This window comes from Ictalurus punctatus, chromosome 6 (genome assembly GCF_001660625.3).
Source record: "Ictalurus punctatus breed USDA103 chromosome 6, Coco_2.0, whole genome shotgun sequence".
NCBI classification, from domain to species: Eukaryota; Metazoa; Chordata; class Actinopteri; order Siluriformes; family Ictaluridae; genus Ictalurus; species Ictalurus punctatus.
Genome location: NC_030421.2, coordinates 22,733,887 through 22,755,178, shown reverse-complemented (window position 1 = coordinate 22,755,178; position 21,292 = coordinate 22,733,887). Strand labels below are relative to the sequence as shown.

General features: G+C 37.4%; 2 protein-coding genes across 5 annotated transcripts; one reads left to right on the top strand and one right to left on the bottom strand.

Moving 5' to 3' along the window:
- Positions 1-1,281: 1,281 nt before the first annotated feature.
- On the bottom strand, positions 1,282-4,323 carry tsn (translin). Its single transcript, XM_017470455.3, has 6 exons — positions 4,074-4,323; positions 3,719-3,812; positions 3,539-3,635; positions 3,323-3,438; positions 3,163-3,242; positions 1,282-3,083 (listed from the first exon to the last, which is right to left on the bottom strand). The coding sequence occupies exons 1-6, from the start codon at positions 4,137-4,139 to the stop codon at positions 2,853-2,855; spliced, it is 684 nt and encodes a 227-aa protein (XP_017325944.1). The 5' UTR covers positions 4,140-4,323; the 3' UTR covers positions 1,282-2,852.
- Positions 4,324-4,442: 119 nt separating this feature from the next.
- Positions 4,443-19,530, top strand: arl5a (ADP-ribosylation factor-like 5A). 4 transcript variants are annotated; one of them, XM_053680584.1, is made up of 7 exons: positions 4,443-4,659; positions 4,900-4,972; positions 11,274-11,334; positions 12,072-12,219; positions 14,763-14,846; positions 16,290-16,441; positions 18,974-19,530. In XM_053680584.1, exons 4-7 carry the CDS (start codon positions 12,076-12,078, stop codon positions 19,020-19,022), a joined length of 429 nt encoding a protein of 142 aa, XP_053536559.1. In that variant the 5' UTR covers positions 4,443-4,659; positions 4,900-4,972; positions 11,274-11,334; positions 12,072-12,075; the 3' UTR covers positions 19,023-19,530.
- Positions 19,531-21,292: the final 1,762 nt, after the last annotated feature.

The following is a 21,292-nucleotide window of genomic DNA, read 5'->3' as shown; positions in this document are numbered from 1 at the left end:
TTAAAGACGTATTTGCCGTTGCATTTCCCTTATGAGGATGCATAATATGTGACATAATTCAAATTAAATTGTAAAACATTTGCATTTTTGTGTAAAGCAGTGTAATTTCAATTTCAGTGTCTAAACTTGTCAGATTCTGCCATATTTAAAAGGTTACAACAATTCTTACATTTCCAATGGCACTTTCTCATCCCCATGCTACAAATGGGATTTTGGGAGGGAATTTTTAAAAAGGCATGTATTTCAGAGAAGTGTAAACTTGTGGAGGTGGTTGCAGACTCTCTTGGACTGTTTTATATATATATATATATATATATATATATATATATATATATATATATATATATATATATAAATAAAAATGTAACAATTGCTAAGGACAAATATTGAGTATATCAGATACTGCTAATCTGGGATTTTCACACACAAGTCTTTAGAGTTTACACTGAATGATGAAAAAAAAAGTATCTTGTGTGGAGGGTCTGCAAGCTGAAATGTCTTGTTGATGAGAGAGATCTGCGAAGAATGAACAGAGTGGTCTGGGTTGACAGGAAGTCTATAGTTAATCAAATCAACACTCTTTACAACCGTGGTGAGCAGAAAAGCATCTCAGAATGCACAACACATTAAACCTTGAGGTGGATGAGCTACAACAACAGAAGACCATTTCAGGTTCCACTCCTGTCAAACACCTTCCTCTAAAACACATGATGTCTGTTCACAGTTCCGCCCACAGCACTTGACTGACAGGTCTTGTTCATTGAATATGAAATACAGGATTGCAAAGGTGTTTTATTTTGTCCCAGGTGTAGCAGTGGATGAGAAAGAGCAATCGCAAATGTCCAAATTACTATTACTTTTCCCATATCGCACAGTCATAACAGTTTAGACATTAAAAATGAAATGTTTAATAGACTTTAGTTTAATTTTGGCAGGAATTGCACATTGTTGTGCAGAGAAACACAAATGTGAATATACGTTTTGCAATTTAAATGAGAATCTTATTATGCACACTCAATGCTGCTGCAAACATTGTTTAAATTATAATTTTCTAATCAGCATTTCAATAAACTTCAGAAATTTCTTCTGTAATTTAGGTTAGTATTAGCACTGATAGACATGAATTGTTAATATATGCCTATGGAGGTAGAATTTTGTTTTTCAATACAAAAATGAATCAGCATTGGCACAGCAAACATTGAAGCTTCTACAGTATATTACTCAATAGAAAGGGGGTTTTAACTCACTACATAAAGTCATTCTTTTAACTGAGACCAGACATGCTGTTCTTTTCTTTATTTACAAAACCTAATTTAATATTTTCCATGTGTACAAATTGGTGAATTATATTAAATATAAATGAACAAAAACAAGCAAACTGATCTTTTCATTGGCTACTTGTTTACTCAAAATGGTTTGTTTGTGATGCACTTTATTACACAATGTTTTGAAACATCAGAGAGAGAGAGAGAGAAAGAGAGAGAGAGAGAAAGAGAGAGAGAGAGAGAAAGAGAGAGAGAGAGAGAGAGAGAGATACTCATAAGTCAATTCAGTGGTAATATACCAGACATTCCATGAGGAAAAAGGTGCATATTATTACTACTGACAACTTTGGACTAATGTTGAAGTCAAAATAGGTACTTTTGTGTGTTGTGTCAAACAGTACTTAGGCATACATTTATAAAGCAGGCTAATCACATGCTCACATGTATAGCTCAACATTACATACCAATGAAACGTAGGCAAACAATAATTGATTTAAAAAAAAATAAATAAAAGACTTTGCATTTGATGACTATGAGAAGTGGATTTTTGCAAAACTGCTGTCTTCAGACCATATAGAACATGCAATAGTCTAACATTATTAAGAAGTTTTGAAAAATTTAACTAATTGAGGTCATGACAGCAGAAGCACACTGATGGGATTGTAAAAATAAGGCAGTACTGTCGCCTTCATTAAAGAATATTTTTGCTCTTCCAAGAATCCTCTTGTCAATCACCATACAGCATAAACTTGCAAAACAATTTTAGGAGAAATATTCTTCATATCAAAGTCTAAGATTTGGGGCTCTGACAGATGTGCACCTCTATTCCTGTGAATATGTCTGTAGGTACTGAAAGAAAAACAAGCTGTCGATATAGATTATATATATATATATATATATATATATATATATATATATATATATATATATATATATATATATATATATATATATATATAAAGCAAGGTTTATTTTTTCAAAAGCAGCAGTTTTGTGTAGTTTAGGTTCATCCTTAATTTTCCTCCCCTCTAGTCAATTCTGAAGTATGGCTTAAGCCCACACACACCTTAGTACATATTTAAAAACTGTCCAAAAAAGAAGAAGAAGAAAAGAAAAATAAAAACTGTAGGCCACATTCACTTGTAGTACAATTATATTACAGACCTCTGTGATATTGAGAAGAAAACTAAGTATTTTTAAAATCACCTCATCCTAGTGTCAACCAAGTCCAATGTTTATACAATGCTTTACAAGTGCGATGACCAGCACAGAACAATAAAGAACAGCAAAATGGCACATCCAACCAAGCATACAGATGAACTGTACATGAGTAAACATCTCAACAGCAGTGAGAAACACCGCTTCTCCCATTTTTTTAAATCAGGCCCAAACAGCGATCCACTAGGGGAGACAGCTGGCTACAAACTCCACACCACTGTCAAAGGCTACAGGGGCTTCAACACTTCCATCTGATCTTCTCTTCCTCCACATGCCTGCCCACTGGCAGGTTAAGTCTCCACTCTTGCACTCATGGAGAATCCCAGCCAGGGTATTTGCCCCACGGCCTCTTTAGTTCCTCTCCTACCTCTACTTATCTCCCCCGGCTTCCTGCTCCTTGGCAAGGCCCCGGATTGACAGATCATACACTACCTCCTCAATCTTCTTCACGTCATACTTGAGACCATCGTAGCGTTTACGGAGCGGGTCGTTTTTCAGATTTAGCAGGCGAAAACCAGAATCAAGTTTGTTGATGAAATCTGAGATACGAAGAGGGCGCCCGTAGTCTCCAGCTGTTACACTGTTGACTGCCAACCTTGACTGTGGAGTCAACAATACATTTTAATTTGATGACACTTTACAGAAATCCTTCAAAAAGGCCTGACAGTTAATATCTTACCAGTTCACTGGCCATAATAAGAATCCCCGCTAAATAATCTTCAAGGTCCAGATGGAATCCTTTTTCTCTGTCCACTTCAACTGTACAAACAAAAACGTTACTTTATATGAATACGTTCAATGAAGAGCCAAGTTCAAAACCTTAAAGAAATCACGCATACTTCCGAGTATTTTTGCCACCTCCTCTCGTGTCACCAAGGACTCGCTCTCCAAATAGACCACAAAAGCGGCAAGAAACGTAAGGCGCTGCAGAACAAACCTCCAGTGCTCATGAAACCTGCGAAAGTTAACGAAACATTTAAAAAAATATAAATGAATACAACTAAGGTAAAGCTCTTCACATTACAGTATATATGCCATACAGTTTCTGCACTGACCTGTAATACTGTTCCACGGGGAACTTTGTTTTCAGCTCACCAATTTGGGTTTGAACCGTGCAAAACAGCTCCCTGGCCTTCAGACACTTGCTGGGAACTGGTGATAAAACATACGCTATTATATATTCCTACAGTACTATGGTGAAATATCAAAGAGATTTCTAATGATTGTCCACTTACTATCTTTGAACCCACTTGGTTGATGGACACTTTGAAGGATGGTGAGAATCTCCCTGGCGGTCTGCTCGAGTGTTTGGACAACTTTTCTTATGTCCTACAAGTTAAAAAGGAGGCACGTTTTCTAAAAGGTTTAAGATTGAGAAAGGCTAAAAACCCACCCAAGGGAACAAGTGTTTTGCAGAAACGTAACTAATGGCAATCTTGTTAAACCTGCTCCAGTCCCATCACGACTCCATAAAATGTTATACGTGACCTTTTTATTCAGCTAAGATTGCATACTTATTTACCTTTTCGACGATCACTCTATATATTCATCGGTTAATGAACATGAACTGTACATGTACCTGTACCTTACCTCGCGAATATCTTGATCTGCAGTTAAAAAGCCCTGGATGTAGCTAAACATCTCCGTAACTGACATGGCTACCTCGCAGAAGTTCTTCAGCGCGACTTCACCAACAACTCAAATGTAACTCGCTGAAACAAGGAGGAAATAAAACGTGAGACAGGGCAAGAAACTAAATTAAATCAACACAGTCTACAATATTGCTCTCCGGCCTTTCTTTCCCTCCTGTAATCCAAGCGCAGCACCGTTCTGAGTCATCAACGTGCTCTTCTTGATTGGCCCGTCCCCTGCTGGTCGCATGGTGATGACGTCACGTCAATGCGGCCTCTTCCTCTACCACGTGAGACGATTGTGCGGATTTTCGAAATCCTTCTGAAACTTCAATAAAAGGTTTAAATAACGACGAGTAAATAATACTAGGATTTACTGGCACGTGTTCTAATTAAATCATTTATTAAACTTAGCTTGAATTACATACAGTAAATAATATGTATTTTACTAAGTGTTCATTTAATTAGAGAGATTCGTGAACAGTCCAAGTTAATCAAAAATGAATGTGAAGAACATCCCATTTTTCAAATCAGAGCTCAGTGAGGTAAGTCTGAAGCTTGACAAGGTCTCAGCTTAGGAATGACACTGTATGTTATAGTCACATAGCCTAATTATGTTGTACATTGTTTAGTAATTTAAGTAAGTAAATACATTTTCAAGTTTCCTTTTAACTGATATTAATGATAAATACACCACCAACATTACCAAGCTTAACTATAGCTTCAATATTAGATAACTTTCCAGTATGAATCCATCCATTTTCTGTACCGCTTATCCTTCACAGGGTCAGAGCCTTTTCCGGAGGAATCGGAGCATGAGGTGGGAGACACCCTGGATGGGGGCCAGCCCATCGTAGGGTACAATCACACACATTCAGACTCCCATTCTCATGCTATGGACATTTTAAAGATGCCAGTCAGTCTACAATGCATGTTTTTTGACTGGGGGAGGAAACCAGAGTATCAGAGGAAACCTCTGAAGCAGAGGGGGAACATGCAAACTCCGGGCACACAGGGCAAAGGCGGGATTTGAACCCTCAGCCCCGGAGGTTTGAGGCAAATGTACTTCCAATATAAATATGAAACATACATTTTTATTTACCAGTAACTAACCCTATAAGATGTGTAAAATGACAATTCTAGGATTACAGCATATTCAGATCCATGATAGCATTTATTTTTCCTAAGTTGCCAAAGCTTCTGGACCCCTCTCTTTAAAACCAAAACATTCATTAACCTCTGCAATATGATAACACTTTATTTAACAGTGGCTAAATTATAAGACAACACTGTTGGAGCAGTATTGTGGGAAGAAACTGGAGAACCCAGAGGAAACCCATGCTAACACTGGAAGAACACAGAAACTCCATACAGGATCAAACTATGAGCTCTGGAGCTCTGAGGCCGCAGCACTACCTGCTGCAACCACATGATGCCCAGCCTGATATAAAATAAACAAAAACAAAAACAGATTTATGTTAGGATTTAGAAATTTACATTAGTAATCATGCCTGCAACAGTCATTATTTAGGCATCACAGTCATGCAATAATTTCAACCAGAAAATGAAAAAACTGAGAAGAAAGCTAAAAAAACAAAACTACTACTACAACCACTACTACTATTGCCAGTGCAACTACTAATAATAATACTACTGATTCTACACTACTACTACTAAATGTTTTTCTGTTTCTTCTGGAGGCACGGTGTTGCACGATTCTCAGGTAATCCTGAACTCGGCATCAAACAATTGCTTCACAATAGCAGCAAATGACAGCTGTCTTGAGTCGAAACAATCCCCATGGTCATATAAAGTAATTTTTTATTTCATGTTATCACATTGCTTCGTATTACATGGCCATTCAAATATGTAAATGATGGTAGAAGGTACACTCATGGCATCTAATATTTTGTTATTCCATGGACATTCAAAAGCATGTAGGGGAAAAATTTTAAATGTGGGCAGAGTAAAACCAATATAATTGGTTAATAGTGTGTCTTTTGGCTAATAGTGTGTCTTTTTCAGTGCATTAAAGTTTGCATTCATAATAACATTGTTTTGAACGCTAGTAATAGTTGTAGTACAACCCCTGGCAAAAATGATGGAATCACCACACTTAGAGGATGCTCATCCAGCTTTTTTACTTTGTAGCAAATGATCAAATCACACATCCTTCCATTCATCTGCTATACCACTTGTACGTCCAGGGAGCATCGGGCACAAGGCGGGGTACACCCTGGACGGTGTGTCAATCCATTGCAGGGCACAATCACATACACATTCACACACCCATTCATACACTATGGAAACGTTGGATATGCCAATCAGCCGACCATGCATGTCTTTTGGACTGGGGGAGGAAACCGGAGTACCCAAAGGAAACCCCGGCAACATGTGGAGAACATGCAAACTCCGCACACACAGGGCAGCGGCAGCAATCGAAACCCCAACCCTGGTGGTGTGAGGCGAACGTGCTAACCACTAAACTACTGTGCGCCCACAAATCACAGATACGACACAAAACAATATTTTTTAAAAGCTGAACATTCTGGCTTCGTGAAACATACCTCAAACAAATTAAAATAATTTGTTTAAATTAATGGCATCCGTTTTATTCCAGATCAAGTAGAGGAAAAAATTATGGGGTCACTCAGTGTTGAAAAAATGATGGAATCACCTTGTAACTTGCAATTCTAAAATAGTTACCAGTGCAAGTCTAAAAATGCTCATTAGTAAGCAATTAAAAGAGAGTGCTTGCAAACGTTGGTAAAAACCTTTAGCCTGTGGGATAGCAGAGTTTGAACACGAGGACAGAGCTGAGCAGGACAGGGTAGAGCAGAGTAGGACAGGACATAGCAGAGCAAGACAGGGTAGAGCAGAGTAGGACAGGACATAGCAGAGCAAGACAGGGTAGAGCAGAGCCGGATAGAGCAGGGTAGAGCAAGGCAGCTCTGGACAGCTCTAGAGATCCTCGGGCGGTTCTTAGCTGCGCTGCTCCATGCCCGTGTGTTCATTCAGCTGTTGCGGCGGAAGTCAGCAGCCGCAGCACCTCACTTACACCAAGCTGCGCGGACTGAATGACGATTTTCTAACGCTTTCCTCCCTGAACCAGGCTATGACATTAGGCAAATTATGCCGCATTTCAAAAGCAGTGGCTTTGTCAATCGCTATGTTTACTTCTCATCTCAATTTCGCTTTGAAAACATCCCCTGCATTTAGCTAAATCGCTGGTTGTACCCGACAGCTAGCTTGGTTCTGCTTTCGATTCGTTTATACGAAGCAGCTATATTTTAGATTATTTGTGTTATCGGTACGAAGAAACTCATCCAGTAGACATGGGAATCATTTTTACAAAGTTATGGAGGCTTTTTAACCACCAAGGTGAGTCATTTCTCTACATTTAAGAAGACAATGGATATTTAGCAAAGTTAGCTAGTCGGCTAGTTGACGTTAGCTTGTGAAGTTTAGATAACGTTGTATTAAGGTTATGATGTAACGTATAACATAAAAACTCCCTGAGGTTTTCTAGTGTCTTATAAATCTCTGTCAGCTATAGCAAAACGGCTTCGTTGATCTGTAACTGGTTGTGTTTTATTAGCTACCTGTTTGACACTTGCTAATGTGTTTCCCGACGCTATATGTCATATGCTAGCAGTTCATAGCTAACAGCGGACTGTGCTAGAAGTCAGTGGGCCTGGCGGAGCTGCTTTCTGTGTCAGCATCAGAGGAACTGCTTGTGTGAAATATGAAAGGCTCTCAAAGATTTAAAGCATGAAACTGTTTGTTTTCCTTAGTTCCATTAGTAACTTAATGCTGTCCATCTCTTAACTCAAGTCCTAGCTATCGTTAGCTGTTCATTTATTATGGTTAGCGTAGGCCTGTATAACTGCAACATCAGTGCGACGTAACACATCTCTGTTTATTTATTACATTTACATTACATTTATAATTAACGGTCCTGCAAAGACATATAAGCATAAATGTTTCTTTTTACAATACGTCATTTTTATGAGTAATGCAGTGTGCTATCTAGAGAACTGTACATACATATTTTTGCTTTGGTCAAGCTTCTGGTCTGAAGCTGAAGTGTTGCACTGTTTTGATAGAGTTGAAACCTTAATGATGAAGCTATTTATTTAATAGCTAAAATATAATGTAGGTTATAATATAGTGTAGGTTATCGTATAATATAATGTAGGTTACACTGTCGTACAGTTATCTGCTTTGGAAGTAACCAGAGTAAGAACTAAACAAGCTCTCCAAATGAAGATGCATCACCACTCATTACTGCTATCTTGATTTATTTTATACAGGCTCATATGTAAAATATGTGGTGCAGTGACAGACTAAAGAAACCCATCAGTGTCCACATAATGACAGACACAAGATCTGAGCCAGCGAAGGACCTCTGTGTGATGGCCTGCTGTTTCCATGGCTTCTCATTCATTATAGATGATGTGACCTAGTATTGGCTGAAATCATGGTGTTGCTTAACTGGCTGCACCGATTGCTCAGGTTTCACTAGAAAGCCAATGTGTCCAGAAAATACATCAGTGTTTCTATGTTTACAACACAACAAGGAGACACACACCATGGCCCTTTCAAACATTATTAAACACATGAAGCTGAGTGACTGGACAAGCTGTTCCATTACAGATGACACAGCCTTCAAATATTTTAGTGTTTGAATAACATTAAGTGTTCTGCGAAAAAAAAAAATTAAACCATTTGTGCATCCGTTTGAAATATTCAGAATTGGGAAACGACGGCTTGGAGCATGTTCAACGGACAGACCTATTCACAAAACAATCGTAGTTCTTGCTTAGTAAAGAACGCACTCCGTTAAGTGGTTAATTTTTATTTGAATATAAAAAAAGTTATGAAGACATTTTCAAGATACACACAGCTGACTATTTGTATGTAATGGCACCAAAGGATAGAATTGAGTAATTGTAAGTGGAATGCTGCAAGACAAGCATGTATTATTACAACTAATACATGGATTAAAATAATATGTTTAACAATGCTGTCTGACTAGACATTTTCACTGTCCTTTCATTTGTAAAAGGGAACTGTGATTCCTAATTTCCTACAGTTATTTTATTTTTATTCTTTTTTATTAAAAAAGGGGGGGTTCCTGGTGCAAATTACTTGAGAGTATACAATGGAAGCCGCTGCACCCTTCCTGAATTGCAAAGCAATTTCCCATAGACACGACTCTCTTACAGTCCCACTGAGATGGCTCTGAAACTCAGCTACTCAACTTCACGGTGAATGCAATGATAGATTTTAATTATTTGATTCCATGATGTATTATTTGCATAGCAAACCCTTAATTTGTTTGAAGGCCATATTGTTTTGTTATTGGCTCTTTATTGAATGTCCAGTAAGAAGTGACAAAAACAACAGACGGAGCTGATATGATACATGGAGGATCAATAGTTACCATGAAAAAGAAAGCACATCTTTACAGAGTGGTCTAACCTTTAGACCCAAGATGATCAAATAACTCACGTATCTGTTTAAAATTCTTAGTGAGATCAGGCACTGATGTTGGGTGAGGAGGCCTGGGGTACCGTCATCATTCCAATTCATCCCAAAGTTGTTCAGGCTCTGTGCAGGACCCTCGAGTTCTTTGACATCAGTCTTGGCAAACCATGTCTTCATGGAGCTTGCTTTGTGCGCAGGCACATTGTCATGCTGGAAGATGTGTGGGTTAGGGATATTGTAATGTTTCAGCATACAAAGACATTCCTGACAATTGTGTGTTTCCAAATTTATGGTAACAGTTTGGGAAAGAACCACATGAGAGTGTGATGGTAAGGTGTCCACATACGTTTGGCCATAAAGTGTATTTCATATTAAATTGCTTCACTAATGCATCCCCTACGATCATATCCACAGCTGTTATCTGTCTGCTTACACATGTTATGTTGGAGGTTAAAGTACACGAATTTGAATTGAATGTTGACAGTCGTCAACTGATCACCGTTGTTATTATGTACACTTTTTGGAACCTTTACTATTATAAAATGACTAAAAACATTTCTGAAAGGTTAGTCATTGGACTTCTGCATTGATGCCAGAGCATTGCCGTCATGCTTGTTTTACTCACTCAGGCAGAATGCGTCATTAACACACCTGCTTTGTAAGCATAACTAAGGTATCGCTAGCTACTATTCCTGCTGTATTTCTCAACCTGTAATTAATGCCTTTATATAATATATCACATCTAGGAACAAAGCTTGCATTCAAAGGGACACACAATGTGCTTACGTGTTAAGATATTAATGAGTGCAGCACTGTGTGATTATTTTTTTGTTGTGAAGCACAGTATATTTTTATATAGTCACCTTTCCTCATTCGAATGCTGGTGAAAAACAATTCTAATCAAGGGTTATAATCTAGGTACATTTTATTTATATATATATATATATATATGTCACTAGCACTTTACGGTGTTGCTCTGCCAGTTCAGGAGTGTTATATGCACATGGCTTAGGTTTGTTAGAGGAGCAGGTTGACATTTTGACTGGTTAAACAAGAACTGTGGTTTGGTTTGTTCCATATTCACAGCTGTGTAACAAATGCAAGTTTGAATATACAGTATGCTTGAGAAAGAGACTTATGTCTTAGTCCTAGCGTTTGCTGAATTTGTGTTGTCTACAGTTGTGGATTCTGTCTTTAGATATAATATGCATTAAATTCCATAAACATTATTCAGTTGAACTGAAAAAAACATTGAGAACCCAAATTGAAAACCCCACTTTAACAACAACTAGATGCCTAGATGATTAATTATCAGATCTTGAGAATTGGACTGCTTTTAACCTTGTATCTTTACATTCATTCACATTGTATTTTCAAATTTGAGATTATTTTGTATTATTTTCTGAAACCAGTAGTCCAGGCTATTCGGTCCATGCCAAACGACCACAGGACGTGCGGCAGCCATCTTGTGTACACATAGTTAACAGCAAGTATAAATCAGCCTTTACTTCTTTGGTGGCCTAGTTAGTGAATTTTATGATTTGTCTGATGTGAGCTTTATTGGTGTAAATCGGTTATGTAATAGCTTGAATAATTTTAGTCTATTTAATGTTTGGGTCAAAAATAACTGTGTTCTGTATTTCTTACCATATTTTATTTTGTTATTTAGAGCATAAAGTCATCATCGTTGGATTGGACAATGCAGGAAAGACAACAATCCTTTATCAATTGTAAGTACTGAATTTATCTTGAAGCTTGTATCTATATTACTATTGAAAATAATTTTAACAGTTGATATAAAGTATAACTATTATCTTTTTGCTTCTTATTTATTTTGAGTATCTTACGATGTTAAGAATAAAAATGTAATAATTCACACATATTGGAAGTATGACAAAAAATAATAATCCCCCCGAAGTGAAATGTATTTGTAGTTAAATTTATTGTTCATTTTCTTTTCGCTTCTCTGGACTCCTAGATCATGTGAATTACTGTGATCATACAAGGGAATATGTCCCTGTAACTAATACTGCTGAGTTTAATACAGCAATAGCACTTCCTCAGTCACAAGAAAGCCTGAGTGGCTAAAGGTTTCTGTTTCACGTGAAGCCTTTGAGCATAGTCTAGTAGCGGAGATGTTATCTTATCTTCAAAACAATTGTGTGAATGTAATTTAGTGTTCCTGTGTGACACCAGTGGAAATATTTGGGGAAAAATTTTTTGCCATTCCTGTCACACCACACCAAAGCTCACAGAAAGGTCTCTTTGCCAGTACATAAGTGTTAACTCACTGTGTAATGGAGATTTTCTGTGGTATATGGCCATGCTATATGGCAGTTTTTTCTTATTTAAACCAAACTGTTATTCATACGACTTCCTACAGTATTCAGTCTACCAAAATAAATAATGCTTTAATTATAATTTAATTATAGTTGTTGTTGTTTTTTGGTGTGTTTTTGGCCTTCAGTTCTATGAATGAAGTAGTTCACACGTCACCCACAATAGGCAGCAATGTAGAGGAGATTGTGGTGAAGAACACCCATTTCCTCATGTGGGATATAGGAGGCCAGGAATCTCTGCGTTCTTCCTGGAACACCTACTACACTAACACAGAGGTATGATATTTGCTTTTCTTGTCATTTTGTGAAAATTCGGTGTGCTAGTGTTTTACTCCTCTTGATTGTACCACATTCATGTGAAGGGGAAAAAAAAGAAAATAATAAGTACACCCCATGGTAATTGTTGACTTCTTTGACATGTTTGGAGAAGCAAACATTTGATCCTCTTTGAAACAGTGCCTATTATTAAAGTTGATACAATCTATTAAATGACATAAAATTGACATTTTGTAGCAATTTTCACTATTTAATCAAAAATAGATCAGTCATATGGGAAAAGTGAATATACCCCTACATTTATCACACCTTCCGATCCATAAAATTAGAATCAGGTGTTTCTAATCAAGATTGGGTGCCAGTGATTAGAACCTGCTTAGTGAGTGCAGGTGGAACCCGTCTTATTTAAACCCGTCTCATATCTAGTGTCTGGTGTTCCCTTTGTTATTGTGGTGTGTGTGGTGTCATCATGCCAAGATCTAAAGAGTTCTTAGAGCTTCTGAGGCCAAGGGTGTACTTATTTTTTCCACAGAATCATATCACATCTATAGATATTTCTGTTGAATAAATGATTGAAAAAGCAAATGTTCCTTGTGGTTTTGTTCAAGTATATCAAGTTTATTAATAGGCACCGTTTCAAAGATGATCAAATCCAAAATATGTCCATATATATATAAAATCTCTCTCTCTCAAAAAAAAAGTGAGTACACCCCTCACATTTTTGTAAATATTTGATTATATCTTTTCATGTGACAACACTGAAGACAACACTTTGCTACAATGTAAAGTAGTGAGTGTACAGCTTGTATAACAGTATAAATTTGCTGTCCCCTCAAAATAACTCAACACACAGCCATTAATGTCTAAACCGCTACACCCCTAAGGGAAAATGTCCAAATTGGGCCCAAAGTGTCAATATTTTGTGTGGCCACCATTATTTTCCAGCACTGCCTTAACCCTCTTGGGCATGGAGTTCACCAGAGCTTCAGAGGTTGCCACTGGAGTCCTCTTCCACTCCTCCATGACAACATCATGGAGCTGGTGGATGTTAGCGACCTTGTGCTCCTCCACCTTCTGTTTGAGGATGCCCCACAGATGCTCAATAGAGTTTAGTCCATCATCTTCACCATCAGCTTCTTTATCAAGGCATTGGTTGTCTTGGAGGTGTGTTTAGGGTCGTTATCAAGCTGGAATACTGCCCTGTGGCCCATTCTCTGAAGGGAGGTGATCATGCTCTGTGTCAGTATGTCACAGTACATGTTGGCATTCATGGTTCCCTCAATGAACTGTAGCTCCCCAGTGCTGGCAGCACTCATTCAGCCCCAGACCATGACACTCCCACCACCATGCTTGACTGTAGGCAAGACACACTTGTTTTTGTACTCCTCACCTGGTTGCTGCCACACACACTTGACACCATCTGAACCAAATAAGTTTATCTTGGTCTCATCAGACCACAGGACACAGTTCCAGTAATCCATGTCCTTAGTATGCTTGTCTTCAGAAACTGTTTGCGGGCTTTCTTGTGCATCATCTTTAGAAGAGGCTTCCTTCTGGGACAAGAGCCATGCAGACTAATTTGATGCAGTGTGTGGCGTATGGTCTGAGCACTGACAGGCTGATCCCCCCCCCTTAACTTCTGCCACAATGTTGGCAGCACGCATACGTCTATTTCCAAAAGACAACCTCTGGATATGGCACTGAGGACGTGCACTCAACTTCTTTAGTCGACCATGGCGAGGCCTGTTCTGAGTGGAACCTGTCCTGTTAAAGCGCTGTATGGTCTTGGCCACCGTGCTGCAGCTCAGTGTCAGGGTCTTGGCAATCTTCTTATAGCCTAGGCCATCTTTATGTAGAGCAACAATTCTTTTTTTCAGATCCTCAGAGAGTTCTTTGCCATGAGGTGCCATGTTGAACTTCCAGTGACCAGTATGAGGGAGTGTGAGAGCGATGACACCAAATTTAACACATCTGCTCCCCATTCACACCTGAGACCTTGTAACACTAACAAGTCACATGACACTGGGGAGGGAAAATGGCTAATTGGGCCCAATTTGGACATTTTCCCTTAGGGGTGTACTCACTTTTGTTGCCAGCGGTTTAGACATTAATGGCTGTGTGTTGAGTTATTTTGAGGGGACAGCAAATTTACACTGTTACACAAGCTGTACACTCACTACTTTACATTGTAGCAAAGTGTCCTTTCTTCAGTGTTGTCACATGAAAAGATATAATCAAATATTTATGTGAGGGGTGTACTCACTTTTGTGAGATACTGTGTGCGTGTGTGTATGTATGTGTATATGTATGTATGTGTGTATATATATATATATATATATATATATATATATATATATATATATATATATATATATATATATATATATATATATATATAATATATTTTATTTTATTTTTATTTTTTGAAATTTTTTTTTTAAGCCAACAATTTCCACTTATGGGTGTACTTATTTTTTCACCTGACTTATATTCTGACTTTATAGTAGACAGAAATATTGAATTCTATTCTCATGGCTGTACAGTTTGTGATAGTTGTGGTGGACAGCACAGACAGAGAGCGGATCTCTGTGACCAGAGAAGAGCTCTACAGAATGCTCGCTCACGAGGTGAGTCTTACATTCCCATAATGCTTACTGCACACCGACACCCCCTCTATCTTTGCAGATCTTTCTATTCCAATTAGTTGGGATTTGCTTATGTCTAGTGTCCTCCCTCCACACCGCATGCACACATGTCCCTGCTTTATCAAAACAGAATAGTGCTTACGCACATTATAAAATGTGTAAATGACTCAATAAAAGACATTGAAATTTAGTCACAGAACTGACTGAATTGATCAGCAATTATTTCCTCACTGACTGTTTACATGGACAGCAATAATCTAATTATGACCTTATTCTGACTAAAACAATATTGTGATTAAGGTGTTTACATGAATTGCTTTTAGAATACTCCTTTCATGTTCCTGTGTTATATTTTATAGAACATAGATCGATTAACGTCACACGTCATTACGTCACCACGCCACACTGTCCGACATTCCCTCCAGAATTTCACATATCAACATACAGTTCTTTGTTATGGTACCGTATACAGTTTTTTTGGTATTTTTAGTTTTACGAAAGCTTCAGGTGCAGCTAATTATTTGTCATGCTATATGTGCAAATTGACGACTGCTTGAAGCCGTGGGCTGTGTCTGAAACCACATACTTACCTACTGTATAGTAGTTGAAATACATGTATTTCACCTACTATATACATGTATTTCACCTAATATATGGCAGGTAAGTACGCCATTTCAGATGCAGCCGTGCTCTCTTGTTTGCCGTCAAATGGTTGAGCACTGCCGTGTGTGTATGTGTCCTGTCGCAAAATACGGTGAAAACCCCCACATGACGTTAATAGTGTGATTAAGGTGTGTACATGTCTATAAAGTGACTAAAATAGGAATACTCCACATGTCTTAATTCGATTTGTGTTTACTTCGAGAGTATGACTTTAATCGGATTAAGTTCATTAAAAATTGCTGTTTACATCAGTATTGTCTTAATCGGGTTAATATTGGATCATTGTTGTCCATGTAAACGTACTGACTGATGTTAGCATGACTAGAGATCAGTCAAGTGAAGAGACAACGATGAGGCTCATGTTTAAATGCTGTATGTGAATTTTACCTCAAGTAATGAGACGGAGACTGATGTGGATGACAGTGATAATCACACTAATAACTTATTTCCCACTCTAAACTCCTAATTCTTTAAAAATTTGGCACATTTACACATGTAGAGGTAGGTAGAGTGTCTTGAAGTAGAGTCAGAATTAAATCTTTAAAAGATTAAATCCATGAAAAAGGGGAACATGTTTTATTTTAGGAAAGTCTGTAACATAAAGATGTTTCCCAGGCCACCACATGTATTTGCTTTCATTCAGTCTCGCGTACAGATGCACTAATGTGAGTGCAGAGTTGTGATGAACTGTGAAAATGTGTTAAGAAATTTTTTTTTTAATGAGTTCATCTTTCAGTGGTTTGCTCTCAATTTGTTTCCCAGGACCTTAAAAAGGCTGGTTTGTTGGTGTTTGCCAACAAACAGGATGTGAAAGGTTGTATGACAGTTGCTGAAATCTCACAGAGCCTACAGCTTACTTCTGTTAAGGACCACCAGTGGCACATCCAGGCCTGTTGTGCTCTCACGGGGGAGGGGTAAGAATATATTTTCTTTTTCATACTAACGGACAGTTTTTTTTGTTTGTTTGTTTGTTTTGTTTTGTTTTTTTTTGTAGCTGTCTGCTTTTGAATTTTGTACCCAAGTTTGAGGAACATTGAATCACTCTCTTAGTTATGGGGTGGTGGCACTAGATGAATTTTCTGTTAACTCACTTGATGCTTAATCGGTGTGTTTTACCTGAGAGATGACCAAACTGCATTGATCTCTGGACATACAGAACAGTTTACAGTCATTTGAAAAAAAATAAATGCACCCCATGGAAATTATTTATTTATTTTACATATTTGGACAAACAAACATTTGATCCTCTTTGAAACAGTGCCTATTAATAAAGTTCAAACACTCTTTCAAATGACGTAAAATTTAGATTTTGTGGTAATTTTTACAATTTAACCCTTAAATGCATGCATGTTTCGTCAGCAATTATTACATTTTCGGGTCGTTAGCGGCCCAGAGATGGTGTAATGCAGCTGTATCTCTAAACTGCCCTAATAGTATAAAACTGTCCTAATATTTTATTAGCAATTAGAAAATAATAAAATGCAGCATATTTCATTATATCTTGACATTTCATTTGTCAATAAACATATCAAAATATATACACCGTTAAAATTACGCACTTGTAATTCACGCGCTAAAATAGTGAAAGTGATGTAGCATTTTCATTCAATCATTTCAGTCACCATAACAAAATTAAAATCATTACAATATTTAATATTTTTGTAAACTTTCAGTACCATTTTTTTCGCATATTTAAAATAAAATCCTCAAACTGAATGTTACAAATATAAACTTCAGACTAAAACTTTACACAACTGTTTGCCCAATTCTATAAGACTGAAAAGAACCCAATACACAGAGATTCACCAGAATATATATTATTCATTTAGGACTGTAGTTTAATTCAGTGCTTTTTGTGCATCCAAAAAAATAATGCATATCTCCTTTGAGCAGCTTTCACCCATTTCCCCTGCCCCTTACTGACAGTGGAGCATTTTGGATATAAACATAAGTTTGATCTCATGCAGCACTGTTTGATCTCTGCAGTGTTTAATATAAAATGCTTCCCTGCCTTAGAGGACTTTCTTCCTCAGTCACTTGACGATTACACCGCCGTCTGGTGGTAACTTGAGGTCATGTTAGGAATAAAAGGTAACATTGACATAAACAGTAAACTGAAGAAAGTCATTGTCGGTGACTCTGGGTGTCTGCTAATGCTAGTGTGTGTATGACGTCATGCGCCATCGACTAGGAAGCGGCTTATACTACCGGTTAGAAAAACTGACTAGTGTTCCATTTGAGATTATATTACCTTTCTAAAATTCCTACACTAGACGGTAGAGTACATAGGGCATTGTGTAAGTACTTCATTTAGGACACACCTCTAGTATTCCGAAGCATGTTTTCGGAAGAGAACTAACGTAATGAGTAAATGTGCCCTGTGCCGCGCGCAGACCAACTAATCGATAATGAGATTCGTTGACAACGATTTTCATAATCAGTTATCGATTAGTTGTTGCAGCTCTACATGTATTACTTCTCCATGCATTAGCTGTGAATGTATGACATGAAAAAAATGTATGAAAAGAAAAAAAAAGTATGACAAGAAAAAGTTGGATTTATCATAAAACTCACCTCGGGTGTTGTCACTGTTTGTAGAACTACCAGACTGATAAACTGTAAAACTTTTCCAACTAGGCTAGTTTGGTGTTGCTAGCCAAAAGGAGGCACAATTAAGCTCTAGGTAGCTTCTACAGTGCCATGCAAAGTACATTATCTTTCCTTATGCTCTGCTCATATAATGTTCATGTAAATTGGAACTCGTATAGACATTTACACACCTTGTTTGGCGCAAAGCAAAGACAGCTGTTTAAGAGAAGCACCTCATACCAACTGTGAAGCATGGTGGTTGAAATGTTATGGTTTGGGGTTGCTTTGCTCCCACTGGGACTGGCCAGCTTGCATTTATTGATTCAGCTCTGAATTCTGCATCATATCAAAGCGTGCTTGATGATAATGTGAGGCCATCTGTCCGAAAGTGGAGGTTGAACCGAAAGTGGACATTTCAACAGGATAATGATCCCAAGCACACTAGCAGATCCACCAAGGAATGGCTCAAAAAGAATAAACGGAGGGTCAAATGTTTGCTTGTCCAGATATGTAGAAAAAAGCTAACCATTTCCATGGGGTATACTTTTTTATATATATATATATATATATATATATATATATATATATATATATATATATATATATATATATATATATATATATATATATATATATATATATATATTAGATAGATATAGAGATATAGAGATATATATATATATATATATATATATATATATATATATATATATATATATATATATATATATATATATAATGCCAAATAAACTGACTTTGAAGCCTTTTGAGATTGTTTATATTAAACAGTTAATCTGCAAATATAAAGACTTGTTCCCTAATGCAATTTAATGAAATGAATCCTGTTCTGTGTGCAGACTGTGTCAGGGATTGGAGTGGATGATGTCACGACTGCGAGTGAGATGACTTCTGATCGTAGAAAACGGTGCACACTCTTTCTCCTCTCCGCGTGGAGGCCAACTGTGTCTCACTGTGAAGGTGGCCTGGAGATGTCACCCAGATTCGTGTGATGAATTTATTACAGTGGAGAACTGTACTGTGAACAACAATCTTCAACTAACTAATCAAAAGGTTCAGGATGTGCAAAACCACATAAACTCAGTGTTTTTCTACCTAGTTGCTCTATAAAGAGTCGAACAAGAAAGATGCAGAGGAGCTTGTGGACGGAGCGCATGTGGAACTGAGTGAGACTCTGCATGGAGGGACTTTGCAGTATTGTCTGACTGCCTGACATAGTATTGCCCAGTGTGTTCAGTCCAGTATTTACCTTGACCTTGAGCCTGTGTCTGAACCTCTCAGAGCCCAGGCATCAAATAGAGTGTAAAAAAACACCATGCAAGGGAAGACTTCACTTTATGTAAAAGAAAAATAATAATAATTAATAAAAGTTAAATAAAGTGTTTTTACCCTTGAAGGCTGTAGCTTTTTTGTCACTTGCCTTTTGGTGGTGCTGTGACACATTTATTGATCTAAGGCATCAATATTTTTGTAATCTTCTCCCCTGTCGGGACAGAAAACAAAGACTGCAGGGGGAATGATGCTTTGATATGTCGTTCAGTTTAAAAGTATTGTGCACCAAGTGTTCAGTTTCTAATAGTCAGTTTCATAATTTCTCATTTCTAATAGTCTAAAATAATATGGGCTTTCTTATTGAGTAATATTACTCTTATTGAGTAAATTTCTGGTCAGTTTTACTTGTAATGCCTTGCAGAAGTATTAACTCCTCCCTTAAACTTTTTTTTTTTTTTTTTTTTACATTTTGTAGAAAGGGATACAACCTGGAATTAAAATGTACTTAATTAGAATTCTTTCCATTTGATTTATATAATAAGTTTGAAATTTGAAGGTAAAACCTATATTCGTAAGTTTGACACAATTATTAAAAGCTGAAATGGGTTGGTTGCATAAGTATTTACCAACAGTTCAATATTTTATAGAACCACTTTTGTCTTTAATTACAGCTGCAAATCATCTTGGATATGGCTCTATCACCTTTGCGCATCTGGATTCTATATTTGTTCCACTTTTCTTGGTAAAATTGCTCAGGCTCTGAGAGATTGGATGGGGACCATTGGTGAATAGCAGTTTTCTTTGGGCTGTTCTATCACATTCACGTTCTAGGATATTTTTAATGACTCTATTATAACCTTGACAATATGGTTGTTGTCCTGTTGGAAGATAAAGTTTCACTCCATTTTCAAATGCCTTGCAGACTGGAATAAGTTTTCTTCTAGGATTGTCCAGTATTTTGCTCTATTCATCTTGCTTTCAACCTTGACCAATTTACCAGGCCCTGCTGATGAAAACTCCACAACATGTTGCTTCCATCACCATGCTTCACTGTGGGGATTTTGTTCTCAGGGTGAGGTGCAGCGTTCTGCCATATCCAGTGCTTTGCGCCAAGGCCAAAATGTTCAGGCGTTGCAGTTCAGAGAATCTTTTTCCACACTCCTGTTTTGTTTTTCCACAGGAGTCTTTTGGCATTCTTCTCAACACTCTTCCATGAAGCCAAGTTTTGTGATGTGTCCAGGCTATGGTTGTTCTGTGAAGAGCCTCTTCTTTTAGTGGAGGGCATGGACGAGGTTGTGGTTGTGCCACATACCTTCCATTTTTTAAATAATGGATTAAATAGCACTCCCCTGGATGTTTTTTTTTTTTTTTAAATATATATAAGCAAACCCTTCTTTTACTTTTCCAGGACATTGTCCCAGACTTGCTCTTTGGTCTGCATGGTGCTGTTTGTTTAGTTATGTTCTCTAACAAATTCTGGAGCCTTCCATGAACAGGTGTATTTATATCGAGATCAACATAAACTTATTTCCACACATTTGGACCCCGTTCAACTAATTCTGTGACTTTTGATGGTAACTGGTTGCACTAGAGCTAATTTAGGTTGGGGGTTTTTTAATTTTCGAAATGGTTAATTACTTTTTTTGTGTACATTCATGACATTCTAATTAATAAGTTCTAAGCAATCAACAATCCTAGTCAAGTCAATTTCAGGTTGTAGCACTACAAAATGTTGAAAGGTTCAGGGGGTTGAATACTTGATGGTAAGGCACTGTAACTTGTATGATTGGGTGATGTAGAGAGGAATGCTGTACAGATATACCAGTTTTGTTACTTTGAATACCGTGGTGCTTAAAATAACTTTCCAGCATTTTTTTTTATCAGAT

Excerpts from the sequence above, each read along its gene's own strand:
- tsn (XM_017470455.3), bottom strand. The coding sequence starts at position 4,139 with ATGTCAGTTACGGAGATGTTTAGCTACATCCAGGGCTTTTTAACTGCA. Across the intron at positions 3,636-3,718 it reads ACCAAGTGGGTTCAAAGATA|TTCCCAGCAAGTGTCTGAAG; the intron begins GTAAGTGGACAA and ends TTTTATCACCAG. Across the intron at positions 3,084-3,162 it reads TTATTATGGCCAGTGAACTG|TCAAGGTTGGCAGTCAACAG; the intron begins GTAAGATATTAA and ends TTGACTCCACAG.
- arl5a (XM_053680582.1), top strand. The coding sequence starts at position 7,450 with ATGGGAATCATTTTTACAAAGTTATGGAGGCTTTTTAACCACCAAG. Across the intron at positions 7,496-11,273 it reads GAGGCTTTTTAACCACCAAG|AGCATAAAGTCATCATCGTT; the intron begins GTGAGTCATTTC and ends TTTGTTATTTAG. Across the intron at positions 12,220-16,289 it reads CCTACTACACTAACACAGAG|GACCTTAAAAAGGCTGGTTT; the intron begins GTATGATATTTG and ends TTTGTTTCCCAG.